Genomic DNA, 17,306 nt, shown 5'->3' with positions numbered 1-17,306 from the left:
TTCTTTTTTTTTCTTTTTAAAGATTTATTTATTGTATGTAAGTACACTCTAGCTGTCTTCAGACACACCAGAAGAGGGCGTCAGATCTCACTATGGATGGTTGTGAGCCACCATATGGTTGCTGGGATTTGAACTCAGGACCTTCAGAAGAGCAGTTGGTGCTCTTAACTGCTGAGCCATCTCACCAGCCCCCTCAAGCACTCAGTCTTAAAAAAGTGTCTGTGAGGATTATGGTCCATATGTTAAGGTGCATCCTCAGTTAATAACAAGCAGAGCCAGGCGTGGTAGCGCATGACTTTGATCCCAGCACTCGGGAGGCAGAGGCAGGCGGATTTCTGAGTTCAAGGCCAGCCTGGTCTACAGAGTGAGTTCCAGGACAGCCAGGGCTACACAGAGAAACCCTGTCCAAAAACAAACAAAAATCCAACAAGTCGGGGAACTGGACTTGCTGCTCTCTCAAAAGCTGGCTCCCAGCACTGACCTCTGGGGGGTTCATAAGCACCCGAGGATACGCCATGCTCTTTGGCCTCTTTGGGCATCCCTGCAAACACACATGTACATAAATACAAAATAATAAATGTTTCAAAACCAGATCTGGTGACTTAGACATGTGTTCTCGTAGGAAGATCACCACAAGTTCCCATGTATGTGGCCCACAAGCACCTGAAACTCCAGCTCACATGCATGGAACCACATATAATTTTAAAACATTCAAAACCAAACCAAACCAAACCAAACCCTTGGGCTAATGACCTTTACTCCTTCTTTGGTGTTGGGCCTTACCGTAAGCTCTTACCCATGCTAAGCATGTGTCCCACCACTGAGCAACATTCTCAGCCTTCTGCCAAACTCCATGTGTAAATCTAGGAGCTCTGGTTGGAGAGAGAGCTAAGCATCTGGGTTCGGTTCCCAGCAACCACATGGCTCAGTTCTAGGGGACCTGATACCAAGAGGAGCCAGGTGATGCATACACATACCTATGGGCAAGCAAGCACATTTCTTTTCGATATATGGAGTCTTTCCAAACATCCATTAACCTCCCTCTTCCCTCTCACAGACACTACCTGCAGCTCCAAAGGGACAACCCCAGGAGTCTTCCTCACACAGCGATAGCCTTTGAAAATACAAACCAATACTTGGGAGCCTTCCTATGGTCCCATCTCACTCATTGGGGTAACAAAATGTCACTCAAAGCCTCTCCACCCTCCCCTCCCAGGATCCACCTTGCTTAACTCCATTCCATTGGGGTAACAAAATGTCACTCAAAGCCTCTCCACCCTCCCCTCCCAGGATCCACCTTGCTTAAATCCATTTCCAACTTACCAGCCCAATTCCTACTTTAATGGCTGGTGCTGGTTGGCCCCTGCGCATACCCACAGAACCCCCTCCCCTCCCGTTGTTCACTGTGTCAGTCACAATGGGGCTTGACACATTAGGGGCTTATTAAATGTACTTGACTGGACATATAAACCAGCCAGATGACCAGCTCGGGACTGAAGCATGTAGAGGGACAAGAAGTAAAGACAAGCCCTTCGGGTAAACAAGGGGACAGGGCGCACCAACACGAATAAAGACCAGGCTGAGACACAGTCACAGACATTTCTTGGAGCAGATCTCAAGTCCCTTCCCTCCCCCAATGACAAGGCTGGGTCTTTGGCCCCCATCCTCCCTCCACATCAGCCTGCCCTGACACTAACAAGGTCACAGACTGGCTTGGAATCAAGATCAGGAAGATAAATGTTGGCGTACCTCCCCCAAGGTCTGGGGGGCAAGCAGCTGGAAAATTGGGCTGGAGCTCTAGGATCTGAGGTCTTCCTGGCTCCCAGGGTTCAGTCCTCCATGCACCCCAGATATGGGGGCAATGAAAGGTAATCATGGATCAGAGGTGGGTATCGACAAGGAACAGGGCAGGGGGACCTGGGAGAGGGGGTACTGGAGATGGGGGACTAGGGAACCTTCCCCAAGTCCCCACTGCTTAATCCGAAGATCTCACAGCACCATACAGCACTCTGGTCCCCCTCCCCACCCCTTCCCAAAACGAGGTAGGTTAAGAATGGAGCTTCCCCCGCTTACCATGGAAGGGGGGGAGACCGAGGCACAAAGAGAGGATGGGGACCCAGGCTGCCCCAGCCCCCAGTCCCTCTGCCCTCAGCTCTGGTGGGTCTGACATTGATGAGAGCTGGGCAGAATGGGGATGGGAGGGACACCCTCTTTCCCCATTTTCTCTCACCCATCCCAGGATCTGCTTGGGGGGAGCTGAATCACAGGTTCCGGATACAATAAATAGTTAATAATTTAAAGGGAGTGACACAAATATTCATCCCTCGAATCCCCACAAGGCCACCCAAGTCTGGGTAATGAAGAATGATTCAAGTGTACATTCCCAGGTACTTAGGGCCAGATGTAGGTCCTAAGCCCATGAACCATCAAGACTTTGGCTCTGAAACCTTAGTTCTCCTATCCAGGACACCTGATCCTAGTGTCTCTATGTAGGGAAAAGAGGCTGTGGCACCTCTCTTCTCCGTGGGGAAGTACTACAAAACAATACTGAGCTTCTCAGAGCAACCCCCAACTGAGATGGTAGAGGTTCACAGGGGAGGGACCTGAATGTACTAGGGGTTATAGTGTGGGAAATCTGCAAGGTGGGGGTGGGGCTTCTGGGGATCAGTTGCTGGCCCCGGAATTACAGGTGTGCAAAGGGTAGGCCTTCTGCTGTCTCTGCTTGATCCCTGTAGCTGCCTGCCTCTGCTGAGCTGACAGCGTACAATCTTCCATGGCAAAGCCAGGCCCTAGAGAGGGGAAAGGGAAGCTGCTAGGTGATCCCGGATTCCAGGAATCTGAATTTACACTGGCTTAAGTACCCTGCCCTAGGATAAAGGGGGTGGGGGTGGGAGTCTGGGCATTGCTAGGGCATTTCAGTTTTATGGGCCTCTGGATGGCAGGACATGGGAGACAGGGAAATCAGGTAGTGAGGAAATAGGGGCTTCATTAGTCTACAAGTACTTTGAATTCAAGAACACCTGAAGCCTAAAGGTGCTGAAAGACTGGGGCATCTTGTTGCTGAATGTCTCTGGTCTGAAGGGATCAAGGTGTCGGGCCAAAACCAATCCCAAGATTGTGAGGGCTTGATTCCTGCACCCAGGGCCCAATGACATCTTGGGGTCTTAGATCCAGGGCTCATAAAGCACTTTGGATTTGCTCTAGGGCTGAGAGTCAAGGAATGAAGGACCTGGGTTACCATAACCACTGAATCTTCTAAGTTCCAGGCTTCCACCCAACGTGGTGGAAGGGGAGTGTAGGAAGCCGATGTTTCCAGAATATTTCAAACTTCAGGCCTAAGGGAAACTGGAAGGTTAGCTAATCTCTACAAACCAGTGTGTTGGGCCCAAAGTGCAGGTGGCCTTCAGGCAGACATTTAAGGATACCAGGCATCTCAGAGCCCATCCATAAGACTCAAATTCTCATGGCTGGCTTGAGGAGTAGGTGTTTGGTCCCTGGCTCCTCCCGAGCATCTTGGTATCTGCTATCTGGACCTTGCTGAGCTCTGAAAAGGGCCTCCCAAGTAATTTTGGTCTGAAAATACCTAATATGTGAGGATATCTAAGGAGTTAATACATTTTAAATCTGGGGTGCTAGGGAACTTGCGGGTCACTTGCACACGAACTGATGGCAATGTCTGTGGACTCTCGGGAGTGGAGTCCAGGCCAGTATCTGGTGATTCCAAACCATCCTGGGGCTATAAGAGCATCTAGATGTGAAGATACCAGGTCTCAGGTGAAAATTCAGGGACCATTTTCTGGTGATTCTGGGTCCTCTGGTCTCAAGGTCTAAGTCATTTGATAATAGTGTCAAGTTTTAGTAACTCTTGACTAGTTTGGGGGCCGTAATATGAGTGTTTACAATGTCAAGTATGACCTGAAGTCTGGGTTGGGCATTTAGACAGAGTCAGGGTCCAAGATGTGAGTTCCTGGGCCCCTTGAGATGCAATGTTTGAAAATATTCTAAGTCTTCTCAGTGGGGAAAAGGTATGGAGAATCCAGAATTCAGGACTTCAGGTGGGCAGACACCCTGATGAACCAGGGTCTGGGTATCTCAGTCCTCAGTTTGGGGTCCAGGTACCAGATCTGGGATCTCTCAAATCCATTCAAGTTCCAGATACACCTAAGTTTGGGTTTTAGGTTCATATGCTGTTCAGGGTCCTGGACCTTCAATTTTTGGGTCTTCAGACCGATTTCCAAACCAGCCCAACAATCCTCACCGTGCAGCCTCCTCATGGCGACCCCCACAGCCCGCACAGCCACAACGTGCTGCAACCCAGTGACAGGCGCGCAGGGGCGCATAACAACAGAGACAGGGCACTGCCAGAGACAGAGCAGCCAGAGCAGCCCAGCGCGCAGCAGGGCGTGGGTGGCCTGGCTCACAAGCACACGGGTCCGAGAAGTCACCCTCGGCGTCTGACAGGCAGTGGTACAGCAAGCTCTCGGCACACCACAAGCAGCTGAGCCGGCGCACTAGCAGGCGACCTGGGTCAGGGGCCTCTGCGCAGCGACCACCACGCCCATCTGCCCGGCGGCGGAAGAGTGCTCGGCAGTGCACACAACGTGCAGCCTCCTCAGCCTCTGGGGAGGCTTTGGCTGGAGCAGGGGTGGGGCCTGGGCCCGGGGGTGGACGAGCAGGAGGTGCTGGGGGTGCAGCCTCTGTGAGAGGGGCAGGGAGTGACACTGGAGGACCCAGGGCTGCACCCCTCAATGCACCAGTCTTGGCAAAGCGCACAACGCAGGTAGACAGGGCAAGAGGTGGAGGCGGTGGTCCAGATCGCCGGTAGTCCTCATAGCCGCGGCTGCCCCAGCCCTGGCTCCCTGCCCCAGCTAAAGACTCGGAAGGTTCAGGAATCCCAGGGAACGGTAGAAGCGGAGGGTAGCTCTGCAGAGCCAAGGGACAAGGAGGTCTGGTTAAGGAAATTTGCAACTTACTGAATACCCATAAGCTACCCAGGTTCGGAAGACCCAAAATCCCAGAATGAAAACAGAAGGCATCAGTCAGAAGGGACTGTGTTCCCTTGAACTCTCTTGGGCTCGGGGTTCCTCATGCCCGCAGAAACAGAACAAGGTAGGCAGCAAACACACACCTTAAGGGCCTTGTGGCTTAAGATTTCCCAGTTGGGTCACACTCAACCCCAAGTCCCTCCTTCAGGATAAAGTAAACAGTCTTAAGAAGTCCTTCCATAGTACCAGCATCTTTTAACATACTAGAAAACCTATCCACGTCATCCCACAAGTCCCTGCATAAACTAGGCAGCCCTCAAATCTCCCAGAGAGCTAGAGACACTTGGAAGTTCCTACCAGCTCTCGGGAGTCCAGGAGTCTTTATTCACGACCCAGCGCCTCCAACACCTTCCCACTTGCTAGACAAGCAGTCTATTGCTGAGTTACAAACCTCAGCCCCAAACCCAGGCCCTTTCTATTCCACTACCACCTTCAGCTCAGTCAGGCTGGCCATTTCCCGGAAACTGTGTGCCTTATCACTTAGTGGGGCTCCAGCAGCAGACAGCTTAGGGAGCTGTCCAATTCTATTCAGGTTTACTGCTGAGGGGCGGGAGGGCAGAGGAGGTCGTACCTGAGCAGAGGAGCGGCGCCTTTGTGGGGGCGTGGCCGGTGGGAAGGCAGCTGCTGACTCCACTGTGGCAATGGGAGCTGTGGGAGGAGTCTCCTGGCGGCTGTGACTGGAGGAGGAGTCGCTGTCCACGTGGGACTGCGGGAGATTGGTGAGACCTCAGTGCAGGGGAGTTCCCCAACCAAAGAAAGATACCCTTACATAGAACAAGTGCTCTGCAGCCAAGAGGTCTGAGCTCAAACCTTTGCTCTGCCACTGACTGGTTGTGTGACAAGTGAGCTCACCTAAGAGCCCAAGTGTCTGCTCTTAAAATGGGAGTTATCATAGTATCTATTCTTAAGGATGTGAGGACACTGTCTCTTACAGCGCCCTCTACAGCTGAGCCACGATACAGTCTCTCGCTGGTGCTTCTCGGCAATAGCCGTCCCTATTGCTAGTGGATTGTGGGTAAACATCTACCATTTAGCCACTCCCCAGCCTTTTACTGGTGGATTCCACCATGTCAAACTCACCACCCTTGCTCACTTAGGCCAGGCCTCAAACTCAAGATCATCTTGCCTTCCCTCAGGAGCAGCTGGGATTATAGGTGTGTGCCACCCAGACCTCTGGATATGGGCACCGTTTTTACTAGACTCCTAATAGGACACCAAACTACCATACACTATACCTTCCTTCCCAGAAGCACGCTTCCTTGGCCCGCCAGAACCTTGCAGCTTCGTTTCCACTACAGCTCAAAAGGATAGTTTGCCTGCCTGGACACCTTTCCTCCACCCAGACCAGGCGTCATACTTTACTAGCTGAAACCCCACTTCCCGAGCCTCTGCTTCCTTTCCTGTAACCTCCTACCTCATCTGTTCACAGCCTCCAGTCTATATCCACTGACCACCACAGCATGCCAGAAGAGTCCCATACACAGGAACTGTGCGTGACTGCTGGAGGGCCACCTCCATCCCTCATGACCTTGAGACTCTCTCTGACCCAAGGAACTAGTTTTGTTGATCTCCGTATTCGCATAAACTCCCTAAATGCATCTGGATATTCTGCGCCTCATTTATTATCACTCAATTCAATGTACTTGGCCCATCTGCCTAACACTCACTATGTACTGGGCACTGTTTTAGGGACTGGAGGTGAAGCAAGGTACTAGCAAAAGATCCATGGCTTCTGGGAGCTGACATGCTAGCATAGAAAGGGCAGGAAACTAACAGGTAAGAAAACTGTCTTAGAGGGCTAGAGAGATGGCTCAGAGGTTAAGAGCGTGGAATGCTCTCCCAGAGGACCCAGGTTCAATCCCCAGCAACCACATGGCAGTTGCAGGTAATCCAACACCCTCATGCATACATGCACGTACATGAAAATAAAAATAAAGGCTGGGCGTGGTGGTGCACGCCTTTAATCCCAGCACTCGGAAGGCAGAGGCAGGTGGATTTCTGAGTTCGAGGCCAGCCTGGTCTACAAAGTGAGTTCCAGGACAGCCAGGACTATACAGAGAAACCCTGTCTCGAAAAACCAAAATAAATAAATAAATAAATAAATAAAATTATTAGTTTTTTTAAAAAAAGAAAGAAAACTGTCTTAGAAGGGGGAGGGGATTAGAACCAAATAAAGGACATTGGCAATTGTAACTGGGGAGTGGTGGTGACGTGCAACGGTTTCGTTTGTTCATTGAGACAGGGTTTTTCTATGTAGTCCTGAATGTAGACCAGGCTGGCCTCAAACCCACAGAAATCCTCCTGCCACCTGCTTCTTGCCTCCCAAGTGCTGAGATATAAAGGTGTGTGTCTACCTGGAGAAAATGTTTTATATATTCCAAGCTGGCTTCAAATTTGTAACATAGCCCAAGGATGACCTTGAATTTCGATCCTCCTGACTCTACCTCCCTAGTGCTGGGATTACAGATGCCAGCTGGGGAATCAAAACCAGGTCTCTGTGAATGCTAGGCAAGCATTTCACTAAGCAAGTCACATCCTGGCCTGAGAATGCGATCTTAAATAGGTGGCTCAGTGAAGCCACCAAGAAGACATTTGCATAAAACCCCAGAAGAAAAGATCAGGTCAGATCTGAAGATGTGTTCTGGACATAAGGGTCCCAGGACAGGAAAACACCAACCCTGTTGCAATGATAGTGAGGAGGAGTCTGGAGTGACAAGAAGGTGAGGGGTAGAGCAGCCCAGGCCCAGATAGATCCTATCCTATGTGCCACGGGAAGGGTCTGAATGGGGAAAGGCTATGATCAGACTCAGCCATTGATAATAGCCCCACTGTGTGTGTGTGTGTGTGTGTGTGTGTGTGTGTGTGTGTGTGTGTATGCGCGCGCGCGCACACACACACACACACGCACGCGAGCGTCTGCAAAGCACTCATAAACATATATAAAAAAGTTTTGTTTTTTTTTTTGAAAAAGAAAGCAGAACCAATACTGTGACAGATTCTATGGGAAGCAGGAAAAAACAAGACTCAGCCCAGCGTGGTGATGTGCCTGTAACCTCACTCTTGGGAGACTGAGATAGAAGGATCATGGGATCCAGGCTAACTTCATCTCCTAACAAACCTATCAGTTTCTCATCGTCAGCCCCTCTCCTGCTTATCATCAGTTTCTCCACCAGAGCCACAGGATTCTACTGATGGTCAGCTGCCACCACACCCTCTCTTCACTCAGTGCCCTCTAACTCTACTGATGGTCAGCTACCACCACACCCTCTCTTCACTCAGTGCCCTCTAACTCTACTGATGGTCAGCTGCCACCACACCCTCTCTTCACTCAGTCAGTGCCCTCTAACTCTACTGATGGTCAGCTGCCACCACACCCTCTCTTCACTCAGTCAGTGCCCTCTAACTCTACTGATGGTCAGCTGCCACCACACCCTCTCTTCACTCAGTGCCCTCTAAGGCACCATCACTCAAGGTAAAGGAACGCGTCCTTGCAGGTGCATATAAGATTTAAGATCCCACACCATCTGTCCCTGGGTCACTTGACCTGGGCTGTGTAGTAAGGCCCTGCCCCCCCCCCCAAAAAAAAACCCAACAAATAAACAAATGAACAATGGAGTCAAAGATGACTCCAAATTTACAAGCCTGCTGCTTGAGCAATAAGTAGAAGATAAAATTATCAATTCATACAAGGGTGGTGGTGGCGCACGCCTTTAATCCCAGCGCTTGGCAGGTAGAGGGAAGTGGATCTCTGAATTCGAGGCCAGCCTGGTTCTACAGAGCAGGTTCCAGGACAGCCAGGGCCACACAGAGAAACTCTTCGTCTCGGAAAACCAAAACAAAAGGAATTAGCAATTCACTTGTCTGTGTGTTTATTTTAACATTTATTTCTTTTTATATTTTGTATTTTTCTCTAAAGCACCAAGAGAAAAGGAAGCTTGTTTTGCTTTCTTATTTATCCCTGGTGCCTAAAACACTGCCTGGTGTGTGTGCTTTGTAGCACTTGAACAAAATGTATGGATCATGACAAAACAGGAAGCCACACATGGTGACACACCAGGAATTCCAGCATTCAAGAGAACTGAAATCAAGATTATCATCAGATACATATTGAGCTTGAGGTTGGCCTGGGCTACATTAGACCCTATCTCAAAAGATAAGTTGATAGCTGGAGATACAAGAATAGGAAAGCTAGCACAACCATGGCTGAACTGGCATTATCCATATGGGCCTGATCTTGTGTCCCTAGCATGTGGCCTTCTGCAGACTACACAGCAAGTAATCAGGAATATTTATAGACTAGAACCAACCCTCTGCCCTCCCATGGGAGTGGGATCCCAAGACTCACCGTCAGAGGGCAGGGAGTCTCTGCAGTGTCCTGGGAAGGGGAGGAGGAGGAAGAGGAAGAGGAGGGAGTCAGCGAGCCTAGGGCAGGGAGAAAGGAAGAAGTGAGTCCCCAGACCCCAGATTCTCCCATTCTGTTCCCAAGCCTGGTTGTGTGTGCCTGGACCACTGACCTCGACTCAGTGCAGCCAGCGCAGCCAACAGGCTCTTCTGGAACTCATCTGCTTCTGCAGGACTCTGAAACGTCAGCCCAAACTTGCAGTCCCCCAAGCTCCAATGGTGGAAGATGGGATTCACTTTGTTGTAAACCAAACCTGGCCTCAGGGTACACTCCAAGGTGGTCTGAGGGATAGGAAGGGGCTAGGTCAGCTAACCCTCTGTACACTCCAGCATCCCAACACCACGTGTACCTAGACACTAATATGCCCTAATTTTAGGAGATGTATCTCTGATTCTACAATATTCCTTCAATCCTTTCATTTCTATGCCTATCTGATTTCTTCCTTTGATGTCCCAATAGGAACCTCAAATCTTATTAAATGTCAAAAAAAGAAAACAAACAAACAAAAACCCTAACCTGTTCTCATATGCTAACGATGCCTCTTTTGATTGAAGAAAAAGCATTATTTACACTTTACTGAACACATCAAATTATTACAACCAGTTCCTTTCTGGTGCCTCAATAATTCCTGGAAAACTTACCCAGAGATACCTTCTATACAGTCCACTGGATGCTGACCACCCCTTGTGTTCCCTCCATGTCCTTGTCTGACATCAACACTTCCTCTACACTGTTCCTGATGCCCTGCTCTGAAATGTATTCCTTCTCCAAGTTTTTTGCTTTAGATAAGTTCTCACTACCTAGCCCAGGCTGGCCTTACAATCCTATCCTCCTGCTACAACATCCCTAGTGACTTAGGACTGTCAACTACATTCAACACTTCTAAGCAGACCCCACAAACGCCTCCAGATACTTAGGGCAGACAAGGACCACTTGGTTGCCATCTCCTGGTGAGCATCTGTGAATAAGATGGAGCCAGAGGAGGATTCTGAACAGAAAGGGGACATGATGGGAGTTGGGTATGAGCTGGGTCATTGTGGAACGGACCAGGGTTAAAGGAGGTACACAAATGGGGCAGGAAGGCCATTACCAAAATAGCTGACTGAACAGCCAGAGTAACAGAGGACAGGAGCTTCCTAATCCTTCACCCCACCCCCAAAGCCCAGCTCCTAATTCACAAACCAGATTATTTATTCCAAACTCCATCCCACGGCCCACTTTGAGTCCCAGTGGCAGAGGGACAGTGTAACCTTTCCTTGCCACCCCCTCCCCAGCCCCAGCCCTCCTTCCCCAGGGCTCATCCCACTCCCACACCCCAGGGTGGCTCACTTTCTGGTCCCGAAGCCGCTCCCCGTGGATGACGTAGTGCCCCTGGCGGGCCCCCCCCTCGGGCCTGGCCCCTCGGACCCGACATACGCTCACCTGGCTGAGGCCCCCGCCCCCCACAGGCAGCCAGCCCCCACTGGAGTCATCTCGGGCCATCACCACGGCTCGGACCCGCACCATGTACCTGGAGGAGGTGGGGAGGACAGAAACAACACAGGCCGTGAACTCAAATCTTGTTCCCGGTTTGAGCATTCTCCCTAACCTTGCCCTCCTCTTTTACCCCTTCCCTCTGGATTTACCTCATCCTCAAGCCAATAGTACACCCACCCCTTGCCCACTTTCTTCTATCATGGCTTCTTTCTTCTTAGTGACATCTTGCCCACCATCCTTTTTCGTATCTACCTTTTCTTGCCATCCCCACCTCTTCAGCACCTTCCCTTATCTCCACCCCCCTAGCCTGGGTTTGCCACTTCCCCCTCCCCCTACAGCTCATCCCCCTCAACCCCAGTCTCCTTCCCTCTCATCACAAACCCATAGCCCCACCCATTGTCCCCTCTCACAGCTGGATTCCTGCGCATATATATTTTCTCTGGACTCATCAACTCAGCTTCAGTGCCCCCAACACTGCCTCCGCACCCTAGTCACCCAGGCCACTAACTGGGTGAGAAACCTGGCTTCTCTCCCCCCCCCCCCTTTCCCGGATTTATGAATGAGACCGGATGCAAAGCTCACTGAGTCACCCAGCAACCAGGAGATGGGCAGGGAGCAGAGAGAGAACCAGAAATGGCCAGAAAGAGAGGCCGAGAAGGAGATGGAGGCAGAGAAAGCCAGCAACCGGAGACCGAAAAGATACAAGGAGCATTTCATTCACAAAAATCAAGGCTGCTCCGGTTGGTCTCAGTTGAGGGAAGCCAAGGAAGAGAGATGGGAGGGGAGATAATGATCCATCCCCTCATCCCCCCCCCCCATCCTTCAGAAACATTTTACCCCGCCCCCAGTTTAGGGGATGTAGCCCTCCGCCCAGCAATCAGGATTACCATTCAGCCCCACTGTCCCAGGCTCATGGACCATGAAGTCCCAACCTTATGAGCCCAGGCAACGAGTTCTAGCCCCCTCCCCCACCTGCAGGATGTCGGGTTTCCCCAGCCGTTCAGGAGGGGAAGGGGCGGCCACAGCGCCCCCAGCCCCCTTTTCTCAATGGGATGGGATTTTGTGAATGAGCAGTCACGTGACACGGCTTCCTTTGTCCGCCCGCCTCCCCCAACAACAGGTGAAGCGGGGAAAGAGGGCAGGGGTCCCCCCCAAAGGCCTAGCTGAGATAGGGCACTGAGATCTTGGGGTGTCCTATGCTCCCACACATCTATTTTCCCGGGGAGAGTAGTCATCAGAGTTCCTCAATGGCGAGGGTCCACGACAGAATTTTGTGAATGGGGCATCCTCGGAAGAAGTCCAGGACCCCCAAATGGAGATTGGCACCCCAAATGGCTACCGCGTAGTTTGGTGCCCCCACCCCTCTTGTTCTCCCAGCTTGTATCCGCGGGGTGCAAGGGTGGGCAGAGGGTTACAGATGGGATCCAGACTGCCCCCTCACCCTGGCAGGCGGTCTCGTCAGCCCCCCGCCCCCTCGCCACTCTGGGCACCTGCCTGGGAGGCTCCGGCCGGGCTCCGAGCGGCGGCGACGCGGCCTCCTCCTCCTCCTCCTCCTCCTCCTCCTCCTCCTCCTCTTCTCTCCCGCTCCCTCACTGGCTCCGGCGGCGCTAGAGACGGGCACCGGGAGCCGGGGCGAGGGGGGAGGGAGGGGGAACCTGGAAGATGTGTGTGGGGGAGGGGGCGGCTTGGGGGAGGGGTAGAAGCAAGGCGGGCGTACATGCCCGCTGGGTCCTAGAGCCCGGCTAGGCATACAACGAACATCTATAGCCCCCATTTTCTCGGGACCCAGAAGGGAATCCCCACTTTTCCACTTATCTGAACGGTTGATCCCTGATGATATGAGAAGGGAACAGAAATAGACCCTGGTCCCAAGGTTCTAGAGAGAAGGTGGTCCACGGTCAGGGCTCTGAATGGGAGGGGCGGGATGCCTGGCAGGGTTCGAAAAGGGGAGGGGCCTGGGAGCCTGAGTAAGGAGGAGGTTTGGACGCTGGAGGAACTGAGAGGGTGCGTCACGGAAGGGGCGGGCGGGTGGACCTTCTGAGCCATCCCAGGAAAGACGGGGTCTTAGAAAGAGATGCTGCCTGGATTTAGCAAGGCGGAGCTTGGACATAAATTTCCTTAGTGACAGGTCAAATAAGAGGCCCAAAAGGAGGAGCTACGTAGCAAGTGTTTGCCTTGGGCGGGGGTCCGGGGAGGGGCTTAACAGAGAGGGGTGTGGCATTATAAAAGGGTGGGTCTTAATGAGAAGGGGCCTGCCTACCCACTATGAAGAGTTTTCTGTATTTTTCTAAGGGTGATCCAGGTTCGAAGGGCTGCACTCAAGCTGGCTCGCAGGGGGCGGGGCCTCGAGCTCGGGGCGGGGCCTAGATCTCGGGGGTCGTCCTCGCTGTCTCGCCCACTTGCCTTCACCCGCACATCCGTTCTTTTCGGTTATTTTCTGCTACGGCCGTTCCCCGCCCTGCCTTGGGCCCACGGGGCAGTGATCTGATCTTTGGTCGGCTGGAGGAGTCGGTGAGTTGGGTCCACTTAAGAGGCGGAGCTGGGCGGAGCTTGAGGAAAGGGGTGGAGCCTAAGTTAAGAGCTGTCACAAACGCCAAGCGGGAAAAGTTTAAGAGGCTTGAGGATTTGTTGCTGGCTAAGAAGAGGGAGGGATCCAAATGATCGACAGAGAGAGACGGTGGGTGATCGGAGGGTTAGGATTGAAGGACTAGGGAACTAATTAGACCACAGTCCCAGGTATTTGTTAGGCAGAGACGGACCTGATCCGGGGCGGTGAGGGGCAAGGATATGGCCGGATTCTTGACAATCAGGAGCGACTAGAGAATGGGGCGGGGCCTGGTTAGACTAGTGTTGAGAGAGAAGCGTGAATTCATTATTGGCTATTGGGCATAACCATCATTACCCGTGTGGTTTGAAACTTTCAACAGAGAGGCTGGCGAGACTGACTCCTGGAGCCTGGAGATCCCGGGAGTGGCAAAAGTGTTAGGGATGTGATCTAAGCAGCCAAGGGATCAGGGTTGGCGCCTTTGTACATTAAGAAGTTAGGTTCGAAGAGTAAGAACTGCAGCCTTAAGACCATGGGGAAGGGGGCGTGACCATGGCGAATCGGAGAACTGAAGACTTAAGAGCCCGGGGCTGAGATAATATTGGAGGACAGGGCAGACCAATGCACACAGGGGCAGTCCAAGAACAGCCTGAGCCGTGGAGTCCCCGCAGAACCCGCCGACTGACTGGTGAAAGTTTTTTTAACCACAGTCCCCGACCTTCTTCAAAAATGGGGAACGTGCAGTCGGAGCCGTCCGCGGGCGGGGGTTCCCGAAAAGAACAGGCCTCAGACCGCGCCTCCGACTCCCGCAGGACGCCTCTGGTGGAGCCCGAGGTGACCCCCTCATCCCCTGCCATGCGCCTGGCTCGAGGGCTGGGCGTCTGGTTCCCTGGCAGTTCCGGGCCCCCGGGACTCCTGATACCCCCGGAGCCCCAGGCCTCATCCTCACCCCTGCCCCTGACCTTAGAACTGCCCTCGCCAGTGACACCCCCTCCAGAGGAGGCGGCTGCGGTCTCCACACCACCCCCGCCCCCCGTGGGGACCTTGCTGCCTGCGCCATCTAAGTGGCGAAAACCCACGGGCACTTCAGTGCCTCGGATCCGCGGTCTTCTGGAGGCGAGCCATCGTGGTCAGGGTGACCCTCCGAGCCTCCGCCCGCTGCCACCGCTGCCCAGGCAACTGACCGAAAAAGACCCGGTCCTGAGGGCCCCAGCCCCACCTCCGACGCCCCTGGAACCTCGGAAACAACTACCGCCAGCACCATCAACTTGCGACCCGCAGCCCCCGAACCGTAGAATCACTCTGGCCTCGTCAGCCACAAGCCCCACAGAAAGTCAGGTCAGACACAGCAGCGAGGGTCAGGCGGCCGGGGGAGCCCACGGAGGGGTACCTCCCCAAGCCGGAGAGGGCGAAATGGCTCGGTCCGCTACTTCCGAGTCTGGCCTGAGTCTGCTGTGTAAAGTCACCTTCAAGTCGGGGCCCCATTTGTCCCCCACATCGGCCTCGGGCCCCTTAGCAGCCAAAGCCTCACCCGGGGCCGGTGGTGGCGGAGGATTGTTTGCCTCTTCTGGGGCCATCTCCTATGCTGAGGTCCTGAAGCAAGGGCCCCAACCTCCTGGAGCCACTCGTCCATTGGGAGAGGTCCCTCGTGCAGCTCAGGAAACCGAGGGTGGTGACGGAGATGGCGAAGGGTGTTCTGGTCCCCCTTCGGTGCCTGCTCCCCATGCCCGGGCTCTACCGCCACCCCCTTACACCACCTTCCCAGGTTCAAAGCCCAAATTCGACTGGGTGAGCCCTCCTGATGGCACTGAACGGCATTTCCGATTCAATGGGGCTGTCGGGGGAATCGGGGCACCCCGACGGCGCACGACCACGCTCTCAGGGCCTTGGGGATCCCCTCCACCAAGGTCAGGTCAGACACATCCATCTTCAGGGCCTCGGAGGCCCACACCTGCCTTGTTGGCACCACCCATGTTCATCTTCCCAGCGCCAAACAATGGCGAGCCTGTTCGCCCAGTGCCTCCAAGTCCACAGCAGATACCGCCTCTGCCGCCACCACCACCCACGCCACCAGCCACGCCACCACCGGCGCCACCACCCACACCACAGCCACCAGCGCTCCCGAGGACGCCGATACTGGTGGCCCGTCCACCTACCCCAGGCCCTGGCCACTTAGAGTCAGCCTTGGCTCCCACCCCTCCCTCCACTTTATCCCCAACTGCAGCTGCCGACCAGGTCCCAGCTGCAACTCCAGCCACAGTTACATCCCAAGTTCCAGCAACCGCCACCGCTGAGCTGTCACCGCCAATGCCCCAACCCAAGACTCGTACACGCAGGAACAAAGGTCCCCGAGCGGCCCGGGGTGTTATCCGTGAAGAAGGGACTTCTGGAGATGGCCCTCGAGAACCGAATACGGCTCCGGTGACTGACAGCAGCAGTGGAGGGGGTGGCGGTGGTAGCAACGGAACCTCCACAGCAGGGGCCTCTAACAAGGGAACAGCAAGGCACTGGCCGCCTTTCGAGGTGCTTAATTCCTGTCCCTGCAAGTGCTACTGCCGCCATCAACGTCGTCACCGTCGGCTGCCACGCAACGTGTCTGCCTGGTGAGGGAGATTGGGGAGTGGGAAGGAGAGGGCACACTCCAAGTCCTGCACTTATTTACCCTGGATGGAATAAGATTACACGCTTTGGCGTCTTGACCATAGACTGACCCACAAGTTACCTGGACCTTAACTTAGCTGAGCCCTAGGAGCCTTGGCCCTTTCCTGGCTAAGCTTAGCTAACCTCTTGGTATTCTGGATGCCAAGCTGACCCTTAGCCTTCCTGCTGGCCTGACCCTAGTCACTGCCTTGACCCCATCCCTGAGGGCAGGAAAGATGGTTTATCAGAGATGGGGAAAGGAAACACCTGTGTTTCCGGAACCTGAGGGTGGATTAATAAGCCTCCGACTTGTCTGGTCCCACTGAAACTCCCAGCGCCCATACCCCATTACAACCCTCCCACCCACTTGAGACCAAGGCTCTGGCCCCTTCAGCACCTCTGCTACTATATATAGTAAGCCCCTGGATTTGGTTGTCAGGCCTGGTTACAGACAAAACCTCCTTTGGGGACTTAGACTCACACTCTTTCCCATTCTATATGGATGTCCTTCTGCCCATGAATGCCCTTGGGGACCTATGACAGGACAGCCTTCAGGGGGAAGTGAAGTGAAGCCACAGAAACGACACAAGACAGACCCTGTCAATTCATCTTCCCAGGCTGAGTACACCTACCAACCACCTGAGTGAGCCACCGTGGGTGGCCACTGTCAAGCTGGCCGGCTCCCTAGTAGCGGGCCTGGAACACTACGACTTGCAGGCCACCCATTCTACCTGAGTGCAACTGCCCAACCCCCTCTGCCTCACCCTCCTTGCCAATAAAGTACCCAGTCTACAAGTTGCCTAACTGCCTGTCCATTACCACTTGAGGTGGCTGGTCCAGGACTGGGGTATTGTTCTCCTTCATACTATTAGTGCTGTGGCTGAGCCAAGGTCATGGGTCACTTTGGATCAGCAGTGAGGACAACCAACTGGACAGGTGGCTTGGCTTTTCCCAAGAACTTCAAAGCAAGAAACCGGCTAGTGGGCCTGTCTAGTCTAAGTTACAATGTTGGCTCAAGGGGGCCAGACTGGATATACTCATATCAGGGCTCATACCATTTATTACAGAGGGCTCAAATGGTAGCCCATAGACAAAGTCAGTTTCATGTCTCATTTTAAAAATTATTTAATCCATGGCCAACATTTTTTTAAAACTGAGACACATGGTGCTTCACTGGAAAAAAAAATCTAGTCCCTCG

The 17,306-nt window shown here is 53.3% G+C and overlaps 2 protein-coding genes across 4 annotated transcripts; one reads left to right on the top strand and one right to left on the bottom strand.

Annotated features, from left to right (window-relative positions):
* Positions 1-1,502: 1,502 nt before the first annotated feature.
* Positions 1,503-10,953, bottom strand: Spred3 (sprouty related EVH1 domain containing 3). The gene is made up of 5 exons (XM_029479878.2): positions 10,777-10,953; positions 9,560-9,728; positions 9,391-9,467; positions 5,617-5,751; positions 1,503-4,923 (listed from the first exon to the last, which is right to left on the bottom strand). Exons 1-5 carry the CDS (start codon positions 10,951-10,953, stop codon positions 4,255-4,257), a joined length of 1,227 nt encoding a protein of 408 aa, XP_029335738.1. The 3' UTR covers positions 1,503-4,254.
* Positions 10,954-13,215: 2,262 nt separating this feature from the next.
* Ggn (gametogenetin) lies at positions 13,216-16,964 on the top strand. 3 transcript variants are annotated; one of them, XM_021168367.3, is made up of 3 exons: positions 13,216-13,434; positions 13,851-16,071; positions 16,726-16,964. In XM_021168367.3, the coding sequence occupies exons 2-3, from the start codon at positions 14,090-14,092 to the stop codon at positions 16,841-16,843; spliced, it is 2,100 nt and encodes a 699-aa protein (XP_021024026.1). In that variant the 5' UTR covers positions 13,216-13,434; positions 13,851-14,089; the 3' UTR covers positions 16,844-16,964. The 3 variants fall into 3 exon arrangements, with proteins under 3 accessions (XP_021024026.1, XP_021024028.1, XP_021024027.1); XM_021168369.3 differs by having other exon boundaries at positions 14,179-16,071; positions 16,726-16,963; XM_021168368.3 differs by lacking the exon at positions 13,216-13,434 and adding an exon at positions 13,466-13,600 and having other exon boundaries at positions 14,179-16,071; positions 16,726-16,963.
* The last annotated feature ends 342 nt before the right edge of the window (positions 16,965-17,306 follow it).

This window comes from Mus caroli, unplaced genomic scaffold (genome assembly GCF_978045245.1).
Source record: "Mus caroli unplaced genomic scaffold, Mus_caroli_1 scaffold_8, whole genome shotgun sequence".
Lineage (NCBI taxonomy): Eukaryota > Metazoa > Chordata > Mammalia > Rodentia > Muridae > Mus > Mus caroli.
The sequence above is the reverse complement of the archived record's forward strand: the minus strand, read 5'-3'. Positions and strand labels throughout refer to the sequence as shown.